The 24308-nt window shown below is 30.8% G+C and overlaps 2 protein-coding genes across 2 annotated transcripts; both read right to left on the bottom strand.

Annotated features, from left to right (window-relative positions):
• Positions 1-1377: 1377 nt before the first annotated feature.
• Positions 1378-2383, bottom strand: LOC114382608 (PLAT domain-containing protein 3-like). Its single transcript, XM_028342146.1, has 2 exons — positions 2222-2383; positions 1378-2147 (listed from the first exon to the last, which is right to left on the bottom strand). Exons 1-2 carry the CDS (start codon positions 2282-2284, stop codon positions 1656-1658), a joined length of 555 nt encoding a protein of 184 aa, XP_028197947.1. The 5' UTR covers positions 2285-2383; the 3' UTR covers positions 1378-1655.
• Positions 2384-14746: 12363 nt separating this feature from the next.
• LOC114381367 (probable trehalose-phosphate phosphatase J) lies at positions 14747-17869 on the bottom strand. Its single transcript, XM_028340606.1, has 12 exons — positions 17704-17869; positions 17332-17592; positions 17054-17194; positions 16880-16951; positions 16651-16743; positions 16457-16519; positions 16259-16360; positions 16040-16117; positions 15857-15926; positions 15472-15542; positions 15219-15311; positions 14747-15112 (listed from the first exon to the last, which is right to left on the bottom strand). Exons 2-12 carry the CDS (start codon positions 17575-17577, stop codon positions 15050-15052), a joined length of 1092 nt encoding a protein of 363 aa, XP_028196407.1. The 5' UTR covers positions 17578-17592; positions 17704-17869; the 3' UTR covers positions 14747-15049.
• Between the last annotated feature and the right edge of the window lie 6439 nt (positions 17870-24308).

The following is a 24308-nucleotide window of genomic DNA, read 5'->3' as shown; positions in this document are numbered from 1 at the left end:
TGCACAACTAAGCTAGTTTCCTCTCAGGAGTTGCTATTCTAATCTACACTTTAGCTATTCACATCCCACGTGCTTCAAATATTTTGTTAAATGGAAATTCATTTTGGTAGTGCTAGAATTTTACGATTTTTTGTTAATTAATTATAGAATTAAGTTATTTTAAAAAATTAATCAAAGTAATGGTAATATAAATTATCCTTTTTAAAATTGAAATTAAATTAATTAAGATACAATTGACCCCTTTTAATAGTTTTCAGTAGCATATAAATTATATTTTTAAATTAAAATTGATTTAATTTGACAGAATTTATCATTTATAAAATAATTAAATTAATTATCATATGAATTAACCTTTTTAATGGTAATCAAATTAATTATGATACTATTTTTTACCATAATTAATTCCATTTCAATTAAAAGGGGTAATTTGTATCATTATTAATTCAAATTTATATTTAAAAATTAATGATATTAATATTATTTCTATTATTATTAAAAAAAAGGTAATGTGTGTTTTCATTAGGATGATTTATATCATAATTACTTCAAGAATAGTTTAAAAGGTATTTGTTTATAATTAATAATAATTATTTAAAAAAAATAAAAAAATGGATGTTGAGTTAGAGGAGGTGCAAATAATAGACAAAGAAAATATGTTTTCATTGTATAAAATATACATCATAAACATATTTTTTTATGTATTTTTAAGAAGAGTGGGTTGGTGAACACTTTTTTTAAAGAACCGGAGGTATAAATAGCAAAAGTGGGTGAGAATAACAAGTCCCGTTCCTCTTCTTTTTAACCCACGAGTTTGGGCCCTCTTCTAGTATTTTCTTACATTCCAAATTCTTATTAAATAGTTTCTTTAACTCTAGTTATTAGCTTCTTTTTTTTAAAAAAAAAATTGTGCAAAATAAGTTTTTCATTTCATTCAATAATTGAAATGAATGACAATGCAATAAAGACTCATCATTAAATTATATAAATTAACAAAAAATAATTAAAATATTTAAATAAAAAAAAGTATATCAATAATCATTTTAAATTTCATCAAATTATTGGATATATATTTTTTTATTTACAAATATAAACAAATGAATGATATATATATATATATATATATATATATATTAATTAATTAATTATTGAATAGAGCTCTAAAATAAATAAATTTAATGCCAACAATTAAAAAAATCGTAAAAATTAAATGTAAGTCACTAAAATGACCCATAAACCAAAATAAAAATATTAAAACTATAATTATTTACTAAAGGGTTTAATTTAGATGATTGAATCTTTTGGTATGAATGTTTGGTATCGTGTTTAATTTCAAATAAAAAGTATAATCATTTTTTTTCTTTTTTTATAAGATGCTTGTGGTCACACAACACATTATGCACCTATCATTTACTTAAACATAACACCAACACAAAAAAGTCCAAACCGCATCCTCCTTTATTCAATAATAAAGGATAAATATATAAATTGGAACTTCTAGAGTCTAGACTCATGAGCCCAGTAAACAATTCTGTTCTAGCGAGACAGAACAAGCTTAAGGAGGACGCAAGTACAAACCTCACCAAAAGTATTATGTCCCAAAAAACATATGTTTCCCAACAACACTACCGACACTCAAGTAGAGCAACCAACATAACCTAGACGCGGACGGTGGATTCCAGAATAGAGAAAGCAGGCCCAGCCCGAGGGATGGCAACATCGGTGAGCTGGGCCGGGCCCAAGTTGTTTGGACAGTTGTTCCTGACAGCCCAGAGCTGATACGGCGACGTATCGGTGGCGAGCCACTGCTCAAAGGTGAACTGCTGCTGAGAACAAGGCGCGTGGACCCCAGTGGTGGTGACCTCGACGTAATTAACGTACCAGCCGTGATGGGGCCCCGACCCGTCAGAAGTTAGGTTGGCCTCGCAAACGGGTGCTTCCAAGCAAGGGCCTCTACCACTGAATATGTCGAGGTTGCCCCGCTCGTAGTAGTTGTGACCCGGATCCATTAACCCGCCCCATGCCTCGAGGTTGGTGATGTATATGCCGTAGCCGGACTTGTCGTATAGCTTCAGACCAATTACTGAATCGGTTCCTCCCTTGATGATCGAACCCGTCCGAACGTACACCGTGTACACGCAATCCTCGTCCTGCACCCAATCAGTGACAGTGATAATCAGCAAAAACAGATGAAGAAGGGTAGCGAGATTTTTATGAGGCTTACCGATCTAACTCTTGCCAAGAAGCATAGCCAGAACACAAAGAGGAGAAGCGCTTGCCTTGCCATCAGAGTACAAATGTGCAATAGTTGATGGGCCTTTCATAAATACGGGACTGCTATCATTGCATATGGTGGATAGGGACTTAATTGCCCATCATCTTTATGTTTATCACCACTTATAATAATTATTTTTCCAAAATCTTCTTCTTCTTCTTTTGTGTCTATATTTTGGAAAAAAAATGTTTATTCTTATGCCCTTGTCTAGTCCTCTCTACTTTATTATTATTATTTTCGTTATTTTAAAAAACAAAGTGAATACTATATTTCCTCCCGTCTTATACATAAGAAGTAGAAGAAGAAAAAAACATATTAGACTAATTATAAAATAGTAAATCACATTTAATAATATTAATTTTAACTGCAAAAATATTTTTATTTTTAATTTGAAAATTGATATTAAGAATATAAAAAAATCATTCAAACTAACAATTCAATTAAATAAATAATAAATAATGTTTCAGAGATAATAACATTTAATAAGATAAAAATATTTAAAATTTTCTTATATTTGAGAAAAAATATTTTCTTTTCTTATATTTATGAATGTTATAAAAAAATTATATTATCATTCAATCATAAATAATTGATAATTTTAATGATCTAAGTTGAAATAGAATTACATTCATCTTGGGATATGTTTATTGCTTAAATATTTTCAACTGTCATTAGTTCTGGGATATGTTAAAATTAGACTTATGATGTATGAGAAAATAAGTTCAGAAAATTATGCATAGAGAAATAAGGTATTTGATTTATACCATATTTGTACGATCTCTTTTATTTATTTTTAAATAATACCCCAATTATGGAAAAGTCAGAAAAGGAAAACAGTTTTTAAGTAATATGGCATAAATTTTTTACTTATGTGCATTTTTTTTAATTATTTTAATTAGGATCTTTTATTATGTTGGGAACTCAGTCCCCTTTTTACAAATTCAATGTAGATTATCAATTAATCTACATTTATTGAATACTTATGTACTTTATAATCATCACCATTGTTATTTTTTTTCTCTTGATTTAAAGTTTAACAATAGAGTAAATTGTAGCATTCACCAAAAAGAAATTTCCTGTCCTGACACTTAGGAAGTCTAGTGTGTTCTTCTAAAAGGGTAAAACGAAAAAGTGTATAAATAATTAATGAGTTTGTTTCTTGTTGCATACTTATTTGTTTCTCTGTTGCTTCACTTTCGAAAAAAAAAACTGTTGGTATGAAACAAGTTTAAAATACAAAATACCAGTAGATTATAAATCATTTTTAATTACTTCTAATTATTTCTCACAAATTACGATGATAAAGTCAAGGATAGATAAGTGAAATCTCCAGAACTTGGGACCCATGGGGAGCATATGCTGCTCATTGCCAAAAGGTTCCATTTATATATCATCAGCAGCATATACCGACAAGAGACACGTGTAGTCTTTTTAGAAATTCACATGATTTTTTTTAAGCAAAGAAATTCAAATAATATGTGTCTCTCTGTTTTTTTTTTTTTTATGTATAAAAAAAGTACAGTAACTCTTTTCATAAAGATGTGGTATAATGTCAAATAACTAATAATATTAGTATAATCATTTCAAATAATTAAAAGCTAAATTGATTAACTTGGTTAAATAAGAAGAATGAGTTATTATAAATTTTTTTACTTGTTTTGATTTTTATTGATAACAAAAAAAAATTGTGAAAAATATCATATAACTTTTAAAAAACTTATAAAATCTCATACTAATTATGCTTGATCATAAATGTATGTAATTTGCTTTTATATATTGAATAAAAGAAAGAAAACGAAAAAAGAAAAAGAGAAATATTCCATCAGAAGTAGGGCAGCCGACTTCCGTTGTTGGGGACCGAGCAGTTGCTGACAATAAATGCATCCCCATTCCAAGCTTCAGAATTCATTTCCGTAAAGAAAAAATAAATCGTCTATAATTGGAAATAATATTATTTTATAGAGAAATATAATTTTTAATCTAATTTAAATATAAATAATATTATTTTATTGAGAAAAAAAAATCGTCTATAATCGGTTGTCCAAGCACCGATTTCTAAACTGCAAAAAAGATCTTAGTTTAGAGATGGTTTCTGAAGAATCGATTTTTAAACTAAGGTAAAAAAAAAAGGATACGGTTCATGTTAAGAAATCGGTTTTCCAATAATCCATTTCTTAACATAAATAATATTTTGTATCATTGGATTAAATATTTTTTGGGTTGTTTTATTTGGATAAATATTTTTTTTATTATTTGGTTGAAAAAATATGTGTTTTGTTTATGAATTTGCGATGAAAAAGTATCACTTCATTAGTCATTAAGTTTTACTTTTAGCAAGTTTGCTAAACCTTGAGATCCTTCAGAGTTCAGAGCCTTCTCATCCAATTGACTTGCTATCAAAGAAAATAACAAAAAAAAAAGGCAACTAAAACCAAATCGTATTTTCCTTTAAATAACAAGTTTATTAGGCTTCCCACACTATGATTAAGTGAGCCAAGGCCCACTAGGAGTTAAAAACATCAAGATTTGGACCTTGGGCCCATTGAGAAGGTTGGAAGACCTATTGGACTGGCGTTAGTTTTTCGTGGGCGACCAACTCAACACGTCCAGGCGATTTCTTCCTGCACCCATGTTTTTTTTCTACACCTAGCAGATTTTGGACAATTCCGACATTGTTCTTTATGTATTAGTCATACAGATTAAAATTCATATGATCCATACAGATTGTTAAAAATTTGTTTTTGAAAATAATTTGAAATTAATAGTCCATGCAGGTTTCAAACTCGTAACTTTCACATACATGTATGACATTCTAATCAACTGAACTAATAAGTCAATTATATTATAAAATAATTAATGTCTTATATATAACATTAAAATTTTTAATATATATTTAATAAACATATAAGTTTACATAATAAATTTTGTAACAATCAATTTTGATCTAATAATATATTTTTTTACATATATGAATTTTAAATAAAATTCATAGCTCAAAATATAACTTTTTTTTCTCATACATTTAAATATATAAATTTTTTTCTCATAGCTCAAAAGTTTGCCTCAAGAAAAAGTCAATAAATAGTACTAGTATTTGATTCTCAATTTCAAATATCATCACCAAAAAAAATCTCAAATCTATAATCAATATAAAGTAAAGATTATAATAAAATCCTGTTACGACACCCTTTCTTATGACAAGGAAACCCAAATCAATTTCAAGCAAATTTGACGATTAATTAGGACGGTACATGGATATATGGATCAACATGTGAAAGTTGTAGCAGTGCAGTTGTTTCATGATGAAGATGTAGCATTAGCGGAGAGATATGTAATAACATAAATCGTTTGGCCTTCATGTTTACATCATGCATTACTAAGATTCAAGCAAAAACAAATCTTATGCAAAGGAACGTGTTATCGATGTAAAGATAAAATTTATTCGCAAAAAAAAAAATGTAAAGATAAAATTTATTCACGTCTGTTGTCATATTCAATTTTAAGAACGAGTGGTCCATGTTATCAGTCATGTCCAGGAAACCATAAACTCTCTTGAGGTTTATGAATTTCTTATATTGAAGATTAGATTTGGGCCTTGAGAATATATAAAACTGGGCCTAGCTCGTTTAGGAAGAGACAATAACTTTCTGCACTCCCCGAATTATTTTCAGAATGATCATTCTTCTGAAAAGTGGAAACAATATGGAAAGTGAAGACAAGGCCCGAGTGGCCTATATATATATATATATATATATATGTAATTAGAATAATTAGAATACATGTAATTAGAATAATTATCATTAATTTCAAAAAATCTGAGAATTACACATCTTAATCATCATAAATATAAATAATTAAAATAAAAAGTTTAATGATTACATGAAGTAAAGAAAAATCATGTACATTCATATTTTAAAATAATTAAAATAAGATCTAATAATATGTATTTATTATTTTCTTTAATTCCTCATAATAATTAAATGTTCTTATTTAAGAGCATCTCTAATCTAGTTGCTTATCTGAATCCTTAAAATTAAGTCACTGAAGTTTCTTAACTTGAATTTGGCATTGGAACAAATGAGGTGGAGCTTTTAAATAGAAACTATTATTTGTTCTGGAATATGGTCCCCTTTTGGTTGCTTGGCATATAGGTGGGTGCATGGTGACATGTTCCTGTCCGCAGATGATTTCAGATGAACATTGATATATTAACTTTTTGTGATAAATAAAACAGATTTGTAATATTTTTATTTTTTCATATTGATTTTTCCAAATTAAAATATATATGAATCAATATTTTAGTTTATAACAACAAGAATATATTTAAATAAAAATATAAAGATGTGTGATCCATTGTGTGAACCACTAAAAATAAGTTAAGAACCCAAGTTAAATTTTATTATTGGAGTTAAAAATAGTATAAATTGTTAAATCTTATATGACAAGGTTCTACCAAGAAAGAGTGCTTTTTTTACAAACCCAAGAAAGAGTTAAGAACTCAAATTAAATTCTTGTATAGAAGACGTGTTAAGTATTTAATTTATTGTAATCATAAATGTTCTTATTTGAACATAACAAGGAATTAATTTAATACAAAATATTGGAAAAAATAAGTTAGAATCTTTTAACATATATTAAGAAAAACAATTTCTCCGAAATAATGCTATTTATTAGTGATGAAGTTTATTAAAATATTCATTTATATATAATTTTTGTAAATTAATACTATTTTATTTTAAAAATGAGCACTGGTCCATGTTGGTGTTCATGCATTTCGTGCCATGTTTTTTCATAATGAATAGCATTTTTATTTATATAAATGCATTATTAATTTCAAAACAATAGTATTTATTAATTAAGGAGTAAAATTGGAATAAAAGTTTTAATATTTATTTAAAAATTGAAAGACAATCATTATGATTTAAAAAAAATACTAAGACACCCTTAATGGAAATGGAAGTAGTTTTTATATTTTATCTTTATTGCATGCACATTTTAAAAATATACTTTATAATTTTTTTTGTTAAATATTAATTTATTAATTTTGTTACTTTTATCATTAAAAAAATTAATTTATATTATCTTATGAGTTATAAAATTAATTTGATGATTGAACGAATGAGAAAATAAAACATCTCTTTTAAGTAACAATCACTAACATTGAACTTTAATAGAAAACTTATATTTTCTCGTTTTAATGTTTACATAATATCTTCAAGAATGATCTGAAGGATACAATCATAAAGCAGTTTATTGTAATCACTATTGCTCTGGTAAAATGCGTGCTAATGAACAGTGATAAATAGTACTAGTATCAGAGAACCCAGCCCAAAAAGACCTGTTCCAGAATATCATGGATATTAAATACAGTAGTGATATCATGACGCGACATCTACGTTAAATAATTCATGAAGACATAACGTGCCATGCAATAGTTCCCTATCGTATCCTAATTTGTAAAAATTGAGGAATGGGTATAAGCTCGTAGCATATTCTTGGTTGATTGTTACCCGATTGAAAACGTTATGGTAGGTAACAGTAAACTTTTCCGCAAATTTTTCCAAACTATCGGTTAAACTTTCGCTTGTTACGATAGAACAAATTGTAAGGATTCTCTAAATATTTTTCTATTGTTTCCAAGATATGGTTACTGCTCCTTTAACTTTATTAACAATAAACTAAGGTCAATTTGGAGAATTATTTAGCAGCCTTTGTGGAAATCTCTTTACGTAACTGTTCCCATTTAAATTAATCTTCAACATATCATAAGTTAATTCATATAACAACTGATTTTAATATGTAAAGCTCGTCCAATTACTAACTAAGCCGCAAGCCCGAGTAATTGTTTAGATATATAGTAAGTGTTATGAAAGGATTTGATGTTTGACGAACATTCTACAAACTTGGATAATGTAATTGACCTACTATTCAAATTGACTATTTTTATTAATAAGTCATTGGAAAAATTAACATACGTGCATGTCGAAAACTATTTTGGTTTGTCCAAATCATTTTATATACAAGGCCGTCAATATAATTAATTGACCGAAGTTGACATAAATTAATCTTTGGCAGTAATTTAGAATACAATATTCAGTCACTGACTACCAAGACAATAGCCTATGAAGACCATCTGACTTGGCAAATTTTGGCACTATCTAAGGTGAATAATCCAAATCTATAATTATAACTATAAAAGGTTATATCTAATTCCTAAAATTACGACTTTTGTGTGTTCACTTTCTACAAAATCGCTGGCTGTGCTTTGTATTTTTATCCCCTTTTATTTCTATTTTGTTTATTATGAGTAATACTTCACAATCATGACAAGTATTGAATATATATTAGATTTTCAGATGCTTTCACACGGTTTGTTCTAAATAAAAATGCCCTTGTCAATTAAACAGGACAATCTCAATGTAACTGGAATTGTTCATGGAACTTGATCGGATAACAGGCCAGAGGACCCCAGTGTTTTTTAGTTATAAAAAACAATTAAGGTCTTTTTCTTGTTTGAGTCACAGTCAAATGTTAAATATAGACATTTTTTTTAGCAAAAAATAGAATTTCGATATGGCACCTGTAGGAAGTAGTGATTAATTATCGTTATGGACAGTAAACGGACATTAAAGATATATATTCTCTATCTAACTTAAATTTAAGGTTAGAATTTGAAAGTTGAACCACTTAATTAAAATATTTAAATTATTATAATTTGTGATAACCAATGTTGGTATATAGGAGTTGTTCTATAAAATATCATATTGACAACAACTACAATAAGATAAATAATGCATGGGGAAATCAGGAGGAGATCGGATTACTTAAGGCACGCTAGCTAGACACTAAGACTCGTAATTAAAAATTATATAACTTAAATACGCATATACATTATAACTTCTTTCATGACTCCCTAAAAAGAGAAAGAAAAGAAAAACACCACATGTGAGCTTATGCGAGTGGCAGAGCAAAGTGAAGTGATTTGGAAGATAACCCCTTGATGTAATAGAAGCAATGCATGCCATTAATGGCTGTGGATATTATGCAGATTTTAGAACTGCTGAGTGAGATTTGGTTTTCTTTATCCTATTGTAAAGCAAGTTGGAGTTTATATCCAAGAAAAGAAAGTGGGAAATAAAGTTCTCAGTTCCAGTCATCTTAAAATATATTTTATTTGCATGATGATGACAACAACAACAAAAAAAAAACAATTAGCAAATGGGTAATAGCCAGATAATTATTGCAATTGATAGTAATACTTTAACAAGCTGATCAGATTTTCATGTTGATAGTTAAATAGTCAAATCAAAGGAAGTTAAGTACGGGCAGTTCATCCAATAAGGGCCGACCAACCCAACATCGATTTGGCGTTGGCAAAGTCGCACATATTGACAAAAGTCGTGGATAAGGACTAGTCTCTGGTTAGCAATGCAGACTGCAAATTAAGGCCTCAATTGTTATTCCAATTACTACTTTTTTTCAATGTTATGTATTTCAATCTTGTTTTGGTTTGGTGAATGAGTATATCAATTTTAAGAACTAATATGAAGATTTATTTTAAAAAAACAATACTCCTTATAAGGAGAAAAATGCATTCCAGAAGGCAATAAACCCAAAAGGAGTACTGGATTAAAGGAGTAACATCTTCAAATTAATTTTTCATTATTGAGAAAGTTGGAGTGTTGAAACTTTAAAATAAGCATGCTTTGTTCTGAGGAGAGGGGCCTCCCTCCCACCTTTTCTGATTGCACTAGAGCATGCACTATTGCACATGCATGGTTAGTTGGAAAAACCTTTTCCTTTTCCTCTTAATGGTTAGTGGAAGCAGTCATTGTAACAGGAAACAATGTTTTATTCCTTTTCGCTGGGATTTCTTTGTGATCCTCTTTTTGGGTTCATTCGTGTCCGTTTCGGTTGTTGCATTTGGAAGTGTATATTAATTGATGATAGCATTTGCGTGCTTTGTTCCAATATATTTATCGTAATTAAAAGATTCGGCTTTTAGCTAAATTCCCTCACCCACCTGACTGTGAATTTTATAAATCACATAAAGACACAAGTCATGTTTGATGCTTTATTCTTCATTTCACTCATTTATGTTTTATGCTATTACTACTTACATTGTAATTAGTTCCTTCCGAATATGGTCATGTTCCCCGTACAAGTTGGATTTCAACAAATACTTCTTGTTGGCAGACATTCACTTGGATCCATCGTCCTATATAATATGAGGAAACAAAATTATGTATTGATGGTGTAAATTTTTTTACACAGTAATTTAATACTAATTTATTATGTATAATAAATTTGTTAATTTTTAAAATAGTTATTTTAAAATAATTTAAGCGATAATTGATGATTAAATTACAATTATATATATATATATATAAACATTAAATTCATATAATATTTGGATAAATGCTTCTTTTATATACATATATTCCACGTGTAATTCATTGAGCCATTTGCTTCTATACCCCCTCTCCCACCTTGAATTCTTTTGCGATGATAAAGGCCTAGTAGCTTTTATATGTTATTCCCGTTGCAATCAATCAGTCATTTATCAACACGTATGATAAATAACTAGAGTGGGAAAATAATTGCTTCAATGCACGTGACACTGTACAATGGAACATCATCAATCAGCCACTGACACATTTTGGAACACTGCTCGTGTAGTTGCACTCGATCTGTAACCTGGAGCTTTCAGGCACTGCAACAACGAGTATTAAAACCAGTTATATATACCCTATAAAAACTAGTGCCATTGTTTTGTTCCCCATTTTAAAGGTATCAAGGGATCACATGGAGGCCCATGTGACTAAGGAATTTAGACTTAGTAAACACAACCAGTGAAGTGTTCAACTAAGCCAATTCTTTCTTAATTAAATTATATTATTGATGTGTGTGTACTTGTATACACATACTAAAATGATTTTTTAAACAAAAAAATAAAACAATTAGTTATATCTGGCCGCAAGTGACAAAAACCATGGTATTCGCAGCCATTTGTGGGCTCGACCCTCAAAGCGGGGACCAATTCCCCAAATTAACCAACACAGGTGATACTGGGCATTTTCGTTTTCCCATAGCAAGAACCAAACACGTGTACTCAAGGACCATTGCTAACCAGCTAAGCTTCTGACAACAATGTCAATGCCACTTGCTACAGAAAATTTTACTTATATTCTCAATAATTATGTATTAGCTAGCTCTTGATATGATTTTTGTCTAAGATTACATGTATTTTTAACCTCAGATAATCTTATTTGAATTCAGGAGATCATTATAGACAAAGAAATTCTTATTCCTAGTATGTAACATAGCTTGAATTCAAAATTATTAGTGTTTTTTATTTTCAAAATTAAACTTAAATAGATAATACAAAGTTTTAAACAAATGCTAATACAAAAATGAAAAGTTTTGACAGAAAGTGTTATTATTGCACTTCTAATTTTTAATGTATCTTTATTATGTTTTAAAACAAGACTTTCTATTTACTAATTCATTAATCAATATTCATAAGATATTGGTGAACATCCTTAAAAAAAGATACCAGTGAGCAAAACTCAATTTAATTATTGCATGTTATGCCTTCCAAAAAGGATTTATTAGTGTTTATTCTAACTTAAATAAGAGTCACTAGTCTAGATGTTAATGATCTTAAACAAAAAGTAAAGCATTTAAACAAGTTTATTTAACATTGTAAAAATACTTTTAACTTATTGTAATAAATTTTATAATTAATTTTATAAATAAACTCACATTTAATAAAATCTTATTTAATAAATACTTAATATTTTTTATATAATTGTGTCCTAACTACGAATATAATCAAGAATCATTTTTATGAGAAGGTATGCGAAGTGATGTGAATTTCTTTTTGAAGAGATATGTGATGTGATTAGTTATTATTCCAATGAAAAGATGGTTAACCCATTAATTTCTATAACAATACTACAATAGTATATGCACACTTACAAACACAAATTTAACATTCTTCCAAACACGCATTTGACACTCTTAAAAAATAGGGATGATTCGTGGTGAGTCCTTAAAATGACTTATAAGTTTTTATAATGCACCAGTCTGTGAACCTGGTAACTCAACTTGCAAGATTAAATTATATCAATTATAAGATTTTATATCTGAATTTTGTTGATACCCTTTCACTAAGAAATTTTTCTATACTCATCATTGTAAATATGCAGTGACTTTAGAACGAAATAATTTTCTTGAATTTTCAATATTTAGTAACATTTTGGGCATGCCAGAAACTTTATTTGAACAAAAAATAAAGCCGGGGGGAGTACAATTGGTGGAGAAAGGTTGTTCCACTTTTCCTACTAGCCAATAATTGAAAGTTACAAAAAACTTAGTATAATTCAGCTAAGACATCAATCAAAGAGAAAAATCTAGTGGAGTCCATCTTTCCACGTCCGACAGAAGGTGAAGGTTGTCAATAGATGGAGCAATGTTAGCGTCTCTACTTCAAATATCTCTGTTATTCTTCCCATCAAACATCTACTTTTGAGTGGATTCCAACTCTTCTTTCAACCATATGGATTCCCTAACCCAACCCTTGAGTTTAACTTTCACTAACCTAACCAAATCATTAAACTTCCTCGTTTAATTTCCTTATAATTTTATTTATTACCTTTCACCCTGAAGTGGGTTACTTAAATCTTAAGTACCCAATGAGAAGTCCTTGTTTCTCTCTTTTCTTTTTTCTTTTGCCAACTTTATTGCCTGCATATATAACATACATAATCTAAGCTATAATGTTAATCTCAGTGTCATTACATTATGAGGTAGATTTTGGCTATGTTTCTTGTTTAATACAGGCACAGCTTTTTTGCATGTGTATAATATCTGTGGTCAATTTACATGATTTGTGTTTACTTGAATCTTTTATAATAGTCGCGGCAAGGTCTTATTTTATAAATAGTGCCAACTCACATTTCTACTTAAACAAAGCCGGCATTTGGTTCATAAGAAAGTGGGACACCAAAGTATAATGGAATTATACCAAACCTTTCTCACCTTTCCTTCATGAAAAAAAAAAAAGACTTAGCATCGGTATCTGTTACCAATTTGTGAAATGAACCACCATTTTCATACATGGGACACCAAGATTTGTTTTCGAATTTATGGCCAACCCGCATGTGATTTAAAAAGTTAATTATCTAGGCAATTGGAATCTATATTCTCTAAATAATTCAGAAATGCCTATTTGCCCACATTAGATAACAGTGAAAGATTGTTGAATTAGAATCAAAACATGACTTAATTTATTGGTTGTAACTACCAAGTCCATCCAAACTTTCTAAACCACTATTTAAATATTCTCTTGCTTTACCAAATATTGATCTAGCTATCAAACAGCTCATGCATAGTAAAACTTACATCTTGGTATTCAATTTTATGACCAAACGAGTGACTATTAGAGTATTAGTATTACTCTCTTTTCTGTTGCTTCTCTGTCTTAGTTTGGTTGGTCTACTAGCAGTACATGAATCTATGATGCTATTATCTCCAGAACTAAAAGGAGCATTTGAAGAAATGTCAGTACTGCTGACAGAATGAAAGACATGAGATTTTTTAATCTGGGGGTAGGGACAAAGAAACATTGATTCAAAGGTTCAATAATGACATAGCATACCGTTCTTTGAGCACCAACCCGGCCTAACCCACAACTGCAACTTTTGAGTCAGCTTCAGAAGCAGGAAATTAAAATCTTGTGACAATGTAGTTGACAAGGGTCCATCTTGATACTTGAGTCTCCAAGTATTCAATCCATAATCATTAATGGTGAATTGGTGATGGATCTTATCTCCAAGTTAAGGGTATCTTCTTGATCTAGGAAGTCTGTTTACCCTACTATAATATATTGCATATTAGTTCTGGTTGATTATGCACGTGTGTGTTAAGAAAACATTACATATTAATATGGATGATTGTAGAGGTTGACTGGCATTGTTTCTCTCACGGTTGTGAATTGGAGCCAACAATGAACCAAATTAACGCTCTAAGCTTTTAATCAGCAACTAATTAAATTACCATATTGGTTTCTCTTACCAACAGAAGATTAATGTCCATTATTATTTACTATATATTGGGCCAAGTCTAACCAAGACAAAAAAATATCCTTGCAAGAAGGAGACCAATAATTGAGATTGATTGAGAAAGAGCTGCATCAATTCAGCCATGCGCCCCCTTTCTCTTATGTTTTTTGTTTTTTGTTTTATTAAAGCAACAGATATGATTGATGCGAAACGACCTTACCCCTTTCACTTCATGTTCCAATGGTGAACACAGACTATCACTTCATAAGGTTATTCAAGGTGTCATAATCTAATAGCTTGTCAAATTCTTTTTCCATGGACTATTTTGTAGAGGAGAGGAGCTAGAGGACAAACAAATAAGTTTTTCGAAGGTAGCATGGTAAGAGTGAGACAAACAACAAAATCACGATTGAGAAACCATACTTACTTAATCATAGTTTGATCCATGTAACAAGGAAGCGAAATTTTAATCCATTCAGACTTGCATCTGAAGGCTACATAAACTTTTTTCCCATGTACTGAGTAATACTTGGCTAATTACATGAATGTGGACGTCTTTCAAACTAAGAAAGACACTTTTGTCTTTCTATTTCCATACACTTTTGTTCTGACTGAACAAAAAATACAAAACATCCTATATTCTACCCAAGCTGAACTTCTTTTTCATGGCAGGGTAGGGATGTACATGTCATTTCATCTTTCTCATTTACACTCAGGAACGTGCTCGCAGGGACACATGTTTCCACTCCACCAAGCGTTGAAGAAAGTTCATCACCTGCATGAAATAAATACATGAGTACATAAAAATAATCAGTTATATTTTAGGCATAGGATACAATGGAGCAAAAATACGTGAAGTAAAATATAATAATTCTGCTTACCTCATTGGGTTCTTGCAAAGAGTAAGATGCGCTTGTGTCTTTCGGAAATTTGGAGACAAGAATGCCAAAACCTTGTCCTCTGTCTCTTAATTTCTGCTCATTAAAAAAAATTGAAACCCTTTTAGTTTTTTAAATCATCACAAATAAGATAATTAACTTACACAGACTATTGGCCTCTAGACTAAATAAAAGAGCTGGATTTTTATAGAGAACTTTCTATAAAGAAATAATAATAATTGAGATCTTTGGATACCTTGAAAGCATCTTCATCGGATCGATCATCGCCAATATAAACAGGAAAGACATCACTACAGTTGGCCAAACCTATTGAAAATTATTTGTAATTTAGATGATGGTGGACAATTTAAAACAAACTTTAATAAAAATTAAGAATCTCATGTAGTCATGTGTTAAAACAATGTTCAAATGAGTAAATTAATCACGCAGGGTATGGGAGTTTCCTTTAATTATTTGTAAATAGTCAAAGCACTTCAGAGTTATCCAACAACTGAATAGCACAGAGCCACAGACATATACGTAACTTTGAGCCATCATTAATACATGTTTTATAAAAGAAACATGTTAGCACATGTTCAATTGTGGCAATAAAACGTAGAGTGTGTTAGACTAAAACTCACCAAGTGACTCTAATAAAAATTCCAAGGCTTTCCCTTTGTCCCATTTAATAGTGGGACGAATCTCTAGCACCTGTGTAAAACACATGGCAATGAAAGTGAGTCATCTCTCACTTCTTTCAAACTAAATCAAACTCCCCCTAAAAAAATAGATAAAAAAAAAAAGAAAACAGAACCATGGCCCACCTTTCTTCCTTGGGTAAGTCGAAGTTTCGGGTACTCCTTTAAAACTGATTTCACTTGGCGTGCCAGTTCACTCCATTTCTATGTATAGTGCATTTGGTTTAGACTTTTTCATGAACAGAGAAATAAATAGTCCATATAATAATAAAAAAATTGACAGGAACAAAAACACAGCAAATAGCTACAAACGAATGTCTAAAATTCATAGCTTATAGTTTGTACCTTTTCATCAACACAACGAAAATGAACAGAAAGACAGAACTTGTTGTTCTCAACCAGAGCTCCAGGAGTTGATTTTGTCTTTTCAACTAATTGTTGATACACCTAAAAATTTTGTATCCAAAATAAATTACTTTTAACATTCTAGAAACAAAATCCATTTTGATAACTAAGAAAGGGTTAATATACTAGTAGACGAACCTCATCTATCATGGGAAGAAAATCACTGGCAGGTTGACAAAGGATTGCCTCAGCTTTGCTATCCTATATAAATAGACCGCAACAAATGCAAAATTATTAGTTCTCATAAAATTTGAAAAAGATAGGAGTTAGGAATTAAATATATGCACCATACAATTAATAAGCCGTACATACACTACATCTAACTCACTCACTTTGTTGTATTTGGAGCTTCTTGTTGGTCCTTTAATATCCATGCCATGGCTTCCTGCATAATATAGCTCTGCCAAGCGAACAAAATTGTACACCTATTGTTTCCAAAGCCATCATCATCAAGTTAATACAAAAAATTAAAAAGAAAAGGAAAGGAGAGAAGGGGATGTACACAATAATAAAAGCACGGAAATTTACTCTAACCAACTTCCGAATTAATATTGGTTATACCTTGTCTTTGCATCTGCCGGTCACTATAGCAGTAGGGAAACACCTAGCAAGTTTCCTCACTGTTTTTCTCATCTGATACACACAACAAAATTTTACGTATAGATTTAGTATATAATAATAAGTCCAAGATAAAGTTCAAATTCAAAAAACATTAGAAGTAATAATGAAACTAACCGAATCAGACATGAAAGCACGGTCAGGGTCGTCAACTATAGGAGACAGCGTGCCATCATAGTCCAGAAACATGACAATTTGTTTTCCCTTTGACGCGTCAATGATTTGGTCAAACATGTCTAATGCTGATGGATGGTGAAGCTGTTTCATAATTACAAAAAAACATATGTTATGTTACGTGTATGATTAATTAGCAAAGTCAGATAGAGATCCACTATTTGGAATTTGAACATTTTTTTTTAAAAAAAAAGTGTTTTGATAAGAGTGATGGTTCTCACAATCCAAGAGTTATGCTCCTGAGACAAAGAAGGTGTGGATTTATGATGGGTTGGAGAGGAGGCTCTCATGGACTCAACCCATGCATTGATTCTTTGGCCTCCATTGATTTCAAGGTTCTTCAAAACCCTCCTCCTTGGAATGGAAATGTACCCTCCTGGCGCCGCCGGTGGCTTTTGTGTTGTTGAGAAAACCGTTAAGGAAACTCCTGATTTAGTATCAGACACTACCACATTCTGCTGCGTCATTTTGACACAATCAAACTGCAAAAACAAAACCAACAACAACAACACTCACGTATGTTTTCAAAAAGGTATGGTATGGTATTGGTTAATTATTAAAACCAAGTCTGAGTGAGTGAGACTTTAGCTTACGTTTCAGAGAAAGTACAAGTAACTAACTTCAAGTGTTGTTGTGGTTTAGTTATCGTGTGCTGTTATGGCAGAATATGGATCAAAGAAAGAGATTAATGAGAGGAAATGAAGAGTGAAGAGAAGAAAAGGAGTGAGAAATGGAGAGTGTATTGTGTTGTATTGTATGTGTGAGGGAGGAGACAGAGTCCCCTAGCACTGAATTTATAGTTAAAAAAAACAGAAGCTCCAAAAACACTTTGATGGGACCCACGAGGGCCATTGGAAAGTAGCTGGGGCCCACAACTTTGCCAACCCCCGATATCCCTGAGGTCCCCACCGTAACCATCTTTCCTCTTTGTTACGTGTGAGAGCATAGAATAAGGTTGAACAAGCTACAATTTGACTATGGAAGATGGTTATGTGTCATGTGTGTCTAGATGTGTCCGTGTAACATTTTAGTGTATGGGAGTATAATATCAGTATGTCTCTTTAAATTATCGCAAGAATAATACCTGTGCATGTCATTATACATAGGTATGATGTGATAGAATTAAAAGTTTGAGTGAATATTTTTTTGGTAAAATATGTTAGGACCAAAACTTTAAATACCCTAACACTTAGGGCAATTCAGTGAAAAACCAAAAACTTTTGAATTTTGCCAAATTCTGCTTTCAAGCATGGTTAAGGGTAACATACAGATCATAAAGTTATGTTTATTAATCGATAGGAAAAATTCGACAAATACACTAAACCGTGTAAAGTGATAGAATGTAAAAACTAAAATCATAGTAAATTTGTACAAATATTATTCCTAATAGAATTTATATTCGATACTAACTCAGGAAATTATCATTATTTAGACTTAACTTTGAAATGATGGTAATGATTATATAAAAAAAAAAACATCAAACATCGAACATAGAAAATAAAGCAAAGCAAATTGAAATTGAAAAATCAAGGATCTGAAAGAGACAGGGTAGAACCCCCTAATTCACTCCAATTAATAAAGTATATATTCTAAACTCAACTTCTAATATCTAATTAAAAATCAATTAAAGTATTAAGCCGAAAAATTACTAATATATCATAATCATCAATTCTTATCCCTAGGATATCAACACATATGGTTAATTGCTCCAAAATTCAATGCACCAACTACTTCCCCAATTGTGAATGTGAATCTAACATTACTCCATATATTTTGGAAGCGAACTCTTAACTGAAAGATAGCAACTTGAATTAAGATGTCATAGAATTCAAAATTTTGGGATTCCTTATCCCTAACCTTGAAAACTAATTACACGTCATAAAAGAAAAGAAATAGAAGATATGGAAGAATGCTATCAGGATTCAGTGACCTTGTAAGTTTATTCCTCAAGAAGTTCCCAGCTCTAATGTTATAGGAGGAAGATAAATGGGGAAAAAAAAATGCTAAAAGTCCTTCTATCTTTGATTAAATTCAATTATTTATAGGTTTTCTCGTAGTTGTTAGGGTGGTCATACTTTACTAGCACTCTAGCTTTGTCACGGACTACAGATACTAACAATGTAAGTTCTAGAGTAATTATATGTAGGGGATTTCCACATAATTGACTTTGATATAAATAACAATGTCAATTATATGGTAATTACTATTAAGAAAATAGTATTTAGTAATTTTTATTAATATTTGAATAAATATATGATCCTCTCTATCATCTCTTCATGATTATTGAGAACAAAATATCAAAACAGAATCACAAATAAAAAAGAGAAAATATATAAGGGTTTAGATCAATTAAAATTAAAATTTTAATTATAGTTAATCCCTACAATTAATGGATTCGAACACCCCTCTTAAGTTGGTGCATGCATATCACATATTTCTAACTTGTCAAGATAACTACTAAGGACCTTGGGTGCTAATGTCTTGGTCAACATATCAGTAAGTTGTTGTTCTGATTTTATAAAATGAAAGACAATAATATTATTTTCAATCATTTCTTTAATGAAATACCTGTCAATTTTCACATGTTTTGTACGATCATGTTGGACAAGGTTGTTAGCAATCTTTATGGATGATTTATTATAACAGTAAAGCTTCATTGCATCCTTTTATTCATATCCAATATCCTTCAAGAGACTTTTAATCCATAACAATTCACATATCCCAATTGTCATCCCTCTAAACTCCGCTTCAGCACTTGATCTAACAACTACTTAATTGGGGGTTGTCCTCTATTAGTACTAGGTGGAAGAGTGTAAGGGTTCACTATAGGATCAAAATTTGGGGTAAAAGAGACATTACATTGTATATCAGTGGAAACATAGTTTTGTGTATCAACAACATAATGAAAAGGAGTAAGAGTTTCAAGTGATAGCTCTACAGAATTATTTTCGGATTGGATCAACAGTGGATTTGAGGTTGAAGGAGAGATTATACTATCATCTTCGACCATTTTCTCATTTACATTATTCTGAATTTGATCTTCCATGTTTTCATCTCCATTATCTTGAATTCCATCCTCTATTGTTGTTGGCATAACATCAAATAACTTGATATCTTGGTCAAGTCTATCATGATTCTGCACCTCCAAATCACACCCCATTTGAGGTGAAGAATGAAGTGTTTTCTCAAGGAAAAAAACATTTCATGCTCATGAAATGTAACATCCATTGATACAAAAAATCTTCTTGTAGATGGATGATAGGCCTTATATCTCTTTTGAGTGGTGTTGTATCTGATAACTGCGAAATTTGAGTTAAATTGATAGTCAGTTTTGGCTAATAATGATTGTAATTTCTTCACTTTACTATTGTTTTTAATGAAATAATGAAAAAATTAATATTTGTGCAATTTTTTATAAGCAGAAGTCAAAAGAAGAAGATTTCAAGTGCTTTAGAGGAAAATTGATGCAAAAACTGGAAGAAAAACCTCGAATAAAAGTTAAAACAATTGGACAGTTTGCTTAGTGTGCAATCCAGGCTTAGCGCACGCCCGCGCTTAGCGAGCGACCTCAGACTTAGTGCAAAGAAGGACTACAAAGAAGCCCAAAGGCACGCTTAGCGCGAAAGCTCATGCTAAGCGCGAAGTCAACGCAAAAAGTAAGCTACCTTAGGCCTATAAAAGGAGTAGGAAGCAGAAGGGAAAGACACACCGAGTCTCAGAGCTCTCTATTGAAGATATCAAAGTCTATCCCTTAGAGAAAATCCTCCATTTTTAGCCATTCCTCCCTTTCTTTCCTTTAGTCATCCAATCCCTTCTTCCATTCACATGAGCCCCTGAAGTGTAAAGTCTCTCATGGATATGAAAGGCTAAACCCCCTTTGTTGGGAGCATGACAACTAACACCCTTGTAATGTAACTGCTCTTATTATCTATTAAATGTAATTTATATTTCTATTGCTTCTTTTATGCTCTTCATCTTTATTGTATGGTATGATCATCCATGCATTATTTTTAGGGATTATACATTGGGAAATGGTAATTTCTAAAGAACTAGGAAAGAGAATCTAAACAATTCATTGTTACGGATAGAATGACTTTGTTTTGACTTTGTATACATCTCCATGCTTAATGCAATTTACTATTCAACCTTTGCAAATGGATTTGAGAGAGAGAATAGATAAATTAGGCTCTTCATCATGAGGGATCATGGTTAAGTGTTTTAGTAGATGTGGGTGAAAATTAGAAAATCATTTAATAGAGAAAAACATTAATATTGCATCAAGGGCAGTTAGGCATACTAGGCCCTAACATATTTAAATTCTGAAGTTATCTTTTGTATTAAATCTTGTTTATTTTATTGCAATTGCCTTTTTAATTTCAAATTTTTTCTTTCTTCTTATCTCTATTGCAATTCCTTATCTTTTGCTTGCAAATTGGGTATACATCAACTCAAGTACAAACAAAGTTCATGTGGACTCGACACTTGAACTTCTATTTAAACTTTACTACTTGTGACAAATTCGTATACTTGCCAACAAGTTAATAGTATCCCACAAAAACACATTTCATTGCTCTAGATTCTAATTTTGTTCGCTGGTAAGGATGCAAATGCACATATATGACACAACAAAAAATATGGGGTGGTAAATGATTGACAAAATTAAGGGTGAAGTGATGAGAAAGTACATCAAGAGGTCTCTTAAAATTTAACACACTCAAGGGAACTCTATTAATAAGATAAACTACAGAGCTTAAAGCTTCACCTCATAAGTAAGAAGGAATATTACTGCCAATCAATAGGGATCTAGTAACCTCCAAAAGATGTCTATTTTTTCTCTCGGCTACTCCATTTTTCTGAAGGGAATTAGGACATGAAGTTTGATGAAGAATACCAATAGATTTCATAAAATTTGTCAACTCATTTTTGTAGTATTCCCCTCCATTATTAGACTTGACTATCTTTATTGGAGTATTAAATTGTGTGCTTATCATTTTGTGAAAAACATTACACACATCACTTTTGAATTTAAGAAGGTATAACTAAGTCATTCTTGTACAATCATCCACAAATGTCATAAACCATCGCATTCCATTATGTTTGGGAAGAGGGGTAGGTCCCCAAACATCAAAGTGAATAATAGAGAAAGGAGCATCAACTCTATTGTTATTTATAGGAAAAGTAACGCAATGACTTTTTGCCATTACACAAGTTTCACATTTAAAATCAAAGATATTGCAATAGTTAAACAATGAAGGAAATAATCTCTTCAGGTAGCTAAAAGATGGATGTCCCAATCGCTTATGCCATTGTAAAATATCTATTTTATTCTTAGCTTGTGTTTCATCACTTATAGAGTGAGCCAGTGCTTTTCCTTTGGTATATTGAGAATTACCTTCAAGACAGTATAATCCTTCACTTTTTTACCACTGCCAATATTCTCCTTTGTATGTATATTATGTAGAGTACAATATGAGGGAAAGAACAAGAAAACACAGTTATAGGACTTGGTTAATTGACTAATAGAGAGAAGATTGCAATTGAGAGAAGGAACAAAAAGCACATTAGAAATGGATAACAGGGAAGAAATGGATATTGTATCACTACCCATAACTGGGGAAGAAACACAATTAGCATTTATAATGACTGAAGCAGAACTGTTACAGGAAAAAAGTGTAAACATATTTCTATCATAAGTCATATGGTTTGTTGCACCTGTATCAATTATCCAATCACTACCCTTAGTAACAACAGAAAAACCACAAATTGGTTGAAATGTACCTGACTTAGCAACAAATACAGTAGCTGCGGTGGAGTAGTCCTTGGGAGGTTCCACCTTTTTTCCTTTTGGGTGCCATTCAGGATAACCGTGTAGCTTAAAACAAGTATTCACGATATGGTTGGTTCCATTACAATGTGTGCATTTACGATTTGCTTTCTTGGAGTTGGCTGACTTTTTCATAGCCATGGCAACGCCTTCATTTTGTGTTCCACTAAGCATGGCTTCTTGGCGAGTTGCGTCAATGCAAACATTTGCATACACTGTTTGTATACTAGGGAGTGGTATGGTTGCGAGGATTCAACCTCGTACACCATCCAAATGTGAATCAAGTCCAGCTAAAAAGATGTATACACGTTAGGCATTGAATTTGTTGGTATACGTCTCAACATCTTTAGAGCATTCCATGGTACAATTCTCAATCTCATCAATTTCCTGCCACAATTTATGCAATTTTACAAAGTAAGAAACAATAGAACCTTCATTTTATTTAATAGATAGTACCTCACAATAAAGTTGGTACGCCTTTGATGCATCTTGATTGACTAAGTTGCTTTGATAGAATCCTAAATCTTCTTGGCTGTAGGTAAACAAATGAAAAGTGACCTAACATCTTCGAACATTGCATCTAAGAGCCAAGATTTAACCATACAGTTCTCATCTTCCCATGTGTCATATTCTTTAGAGGTTTTATTAGTGGGTGCATTCATCTTTCCAAAGATGTAACCCCAACATCTACAACCTCTAATCTGTTAGGGCTCATTCAGTATAATTTGTACCATCAAAACGCTCAGGTGTAAGGATTGAAGACAAATCTTGCATATGTGGAACATAATCTGATTTATTTGACTCATTCTTCATTTTCGTACTTAGAAGCTAATCTCTAATTCTTAAAGAAGAGAGGTAATTGAAGTTGACTCCCATACCATATTAAGAAAATGGTATCGGATAGTTTTCATTGACATGAGACAGTGAATAAATACATGATATCCTCTATCATCTTTTCATGATTATTGAAAACAAAATATCAAAAGAATTATAAATAAAAAAGAAAAAAATATACATAGATTTGAATCAATTACAATTTAAATTCAAATCATGACTAATTCTTATCATTAATGGATTCTAACAATTATAACCTCAAAAATAAACAAATAAAAATTATATGGCAATTGGTGATATTTAAAATAAGTCTGAATAGTTTAAAAGTTTGCGTAGATATCTTTTGGATTTTTTTAATTTGAGCTTAATTCTTTTTAGTCATTCAAATTTAAGAATGATTATATTTGTTCGCCTAATTTAAAAATATTATATTTCTTTGAACTTACTTTTGGTAATCATTTCGGTTCTCTTAATAAGGATTAAAAATGAGTTATATCTAAAATAAGGGAATAAAAATAATATTCAGTTTTAAAATTGAGG

This window comes from Glycine soja, chromosome 13 (genome assembly GCF_004193775.1).
Source record: "Glycine soja cultivar W05 chromosome 13, ASM419377v2, whole genome shotgun sequence".
In the NCBI taxonomy this organism is placed as follows: domain Eukaryota; kingdom Viridiplantae; phylum Streptophyta; class Magnoliopsida; order Fabales; family Fabaceae; genus Glycine; species Glycine soja.
Note: the sequence above shows the minus strand (reverse complement) of the source record. Positions and strands in the feature narration are given on the sequence as shown.

Bases quoted from the DNA above. Each gene is read 5' to 3' on its own strand.
- LOC114382608 (XM_028342146.1), bottom strand. From the start codon at position 2,284: ATGGCAAGGCAAGCGCTTCTCCTCTTTGTGTTCTGGCTATGCTTCTTG. The intron at 2,148-2,221 runs GTAAGCCTCATA...GATTGGGTGCAG, and splicing joins TCTTGGCAAGAGTTAGATCG to GACGAGGATTGCGTGTACAC.
- LOC114381367 (XM_028340606.1), bottom strand. From the start codon at position 17,577: ATGACGCAGCAGAATGTGGTAGTGTCTGATACTAAATCAGGAGTTTCC. The intron at 16,118-16,258 runs GTACAAACTATA...CACTATACATAG, and splicing joins TTCGTTGTGTTGATGAAAAG to AAATGGAGTGAACTGGCACG. The intron at 15,312-15,471 runs GTATCCAAAGAT...TTTAATGAGCAG, and splicing joins CCGATGAAGATGCTTTCAAG to AAATTAAGAGACAGAGGACA.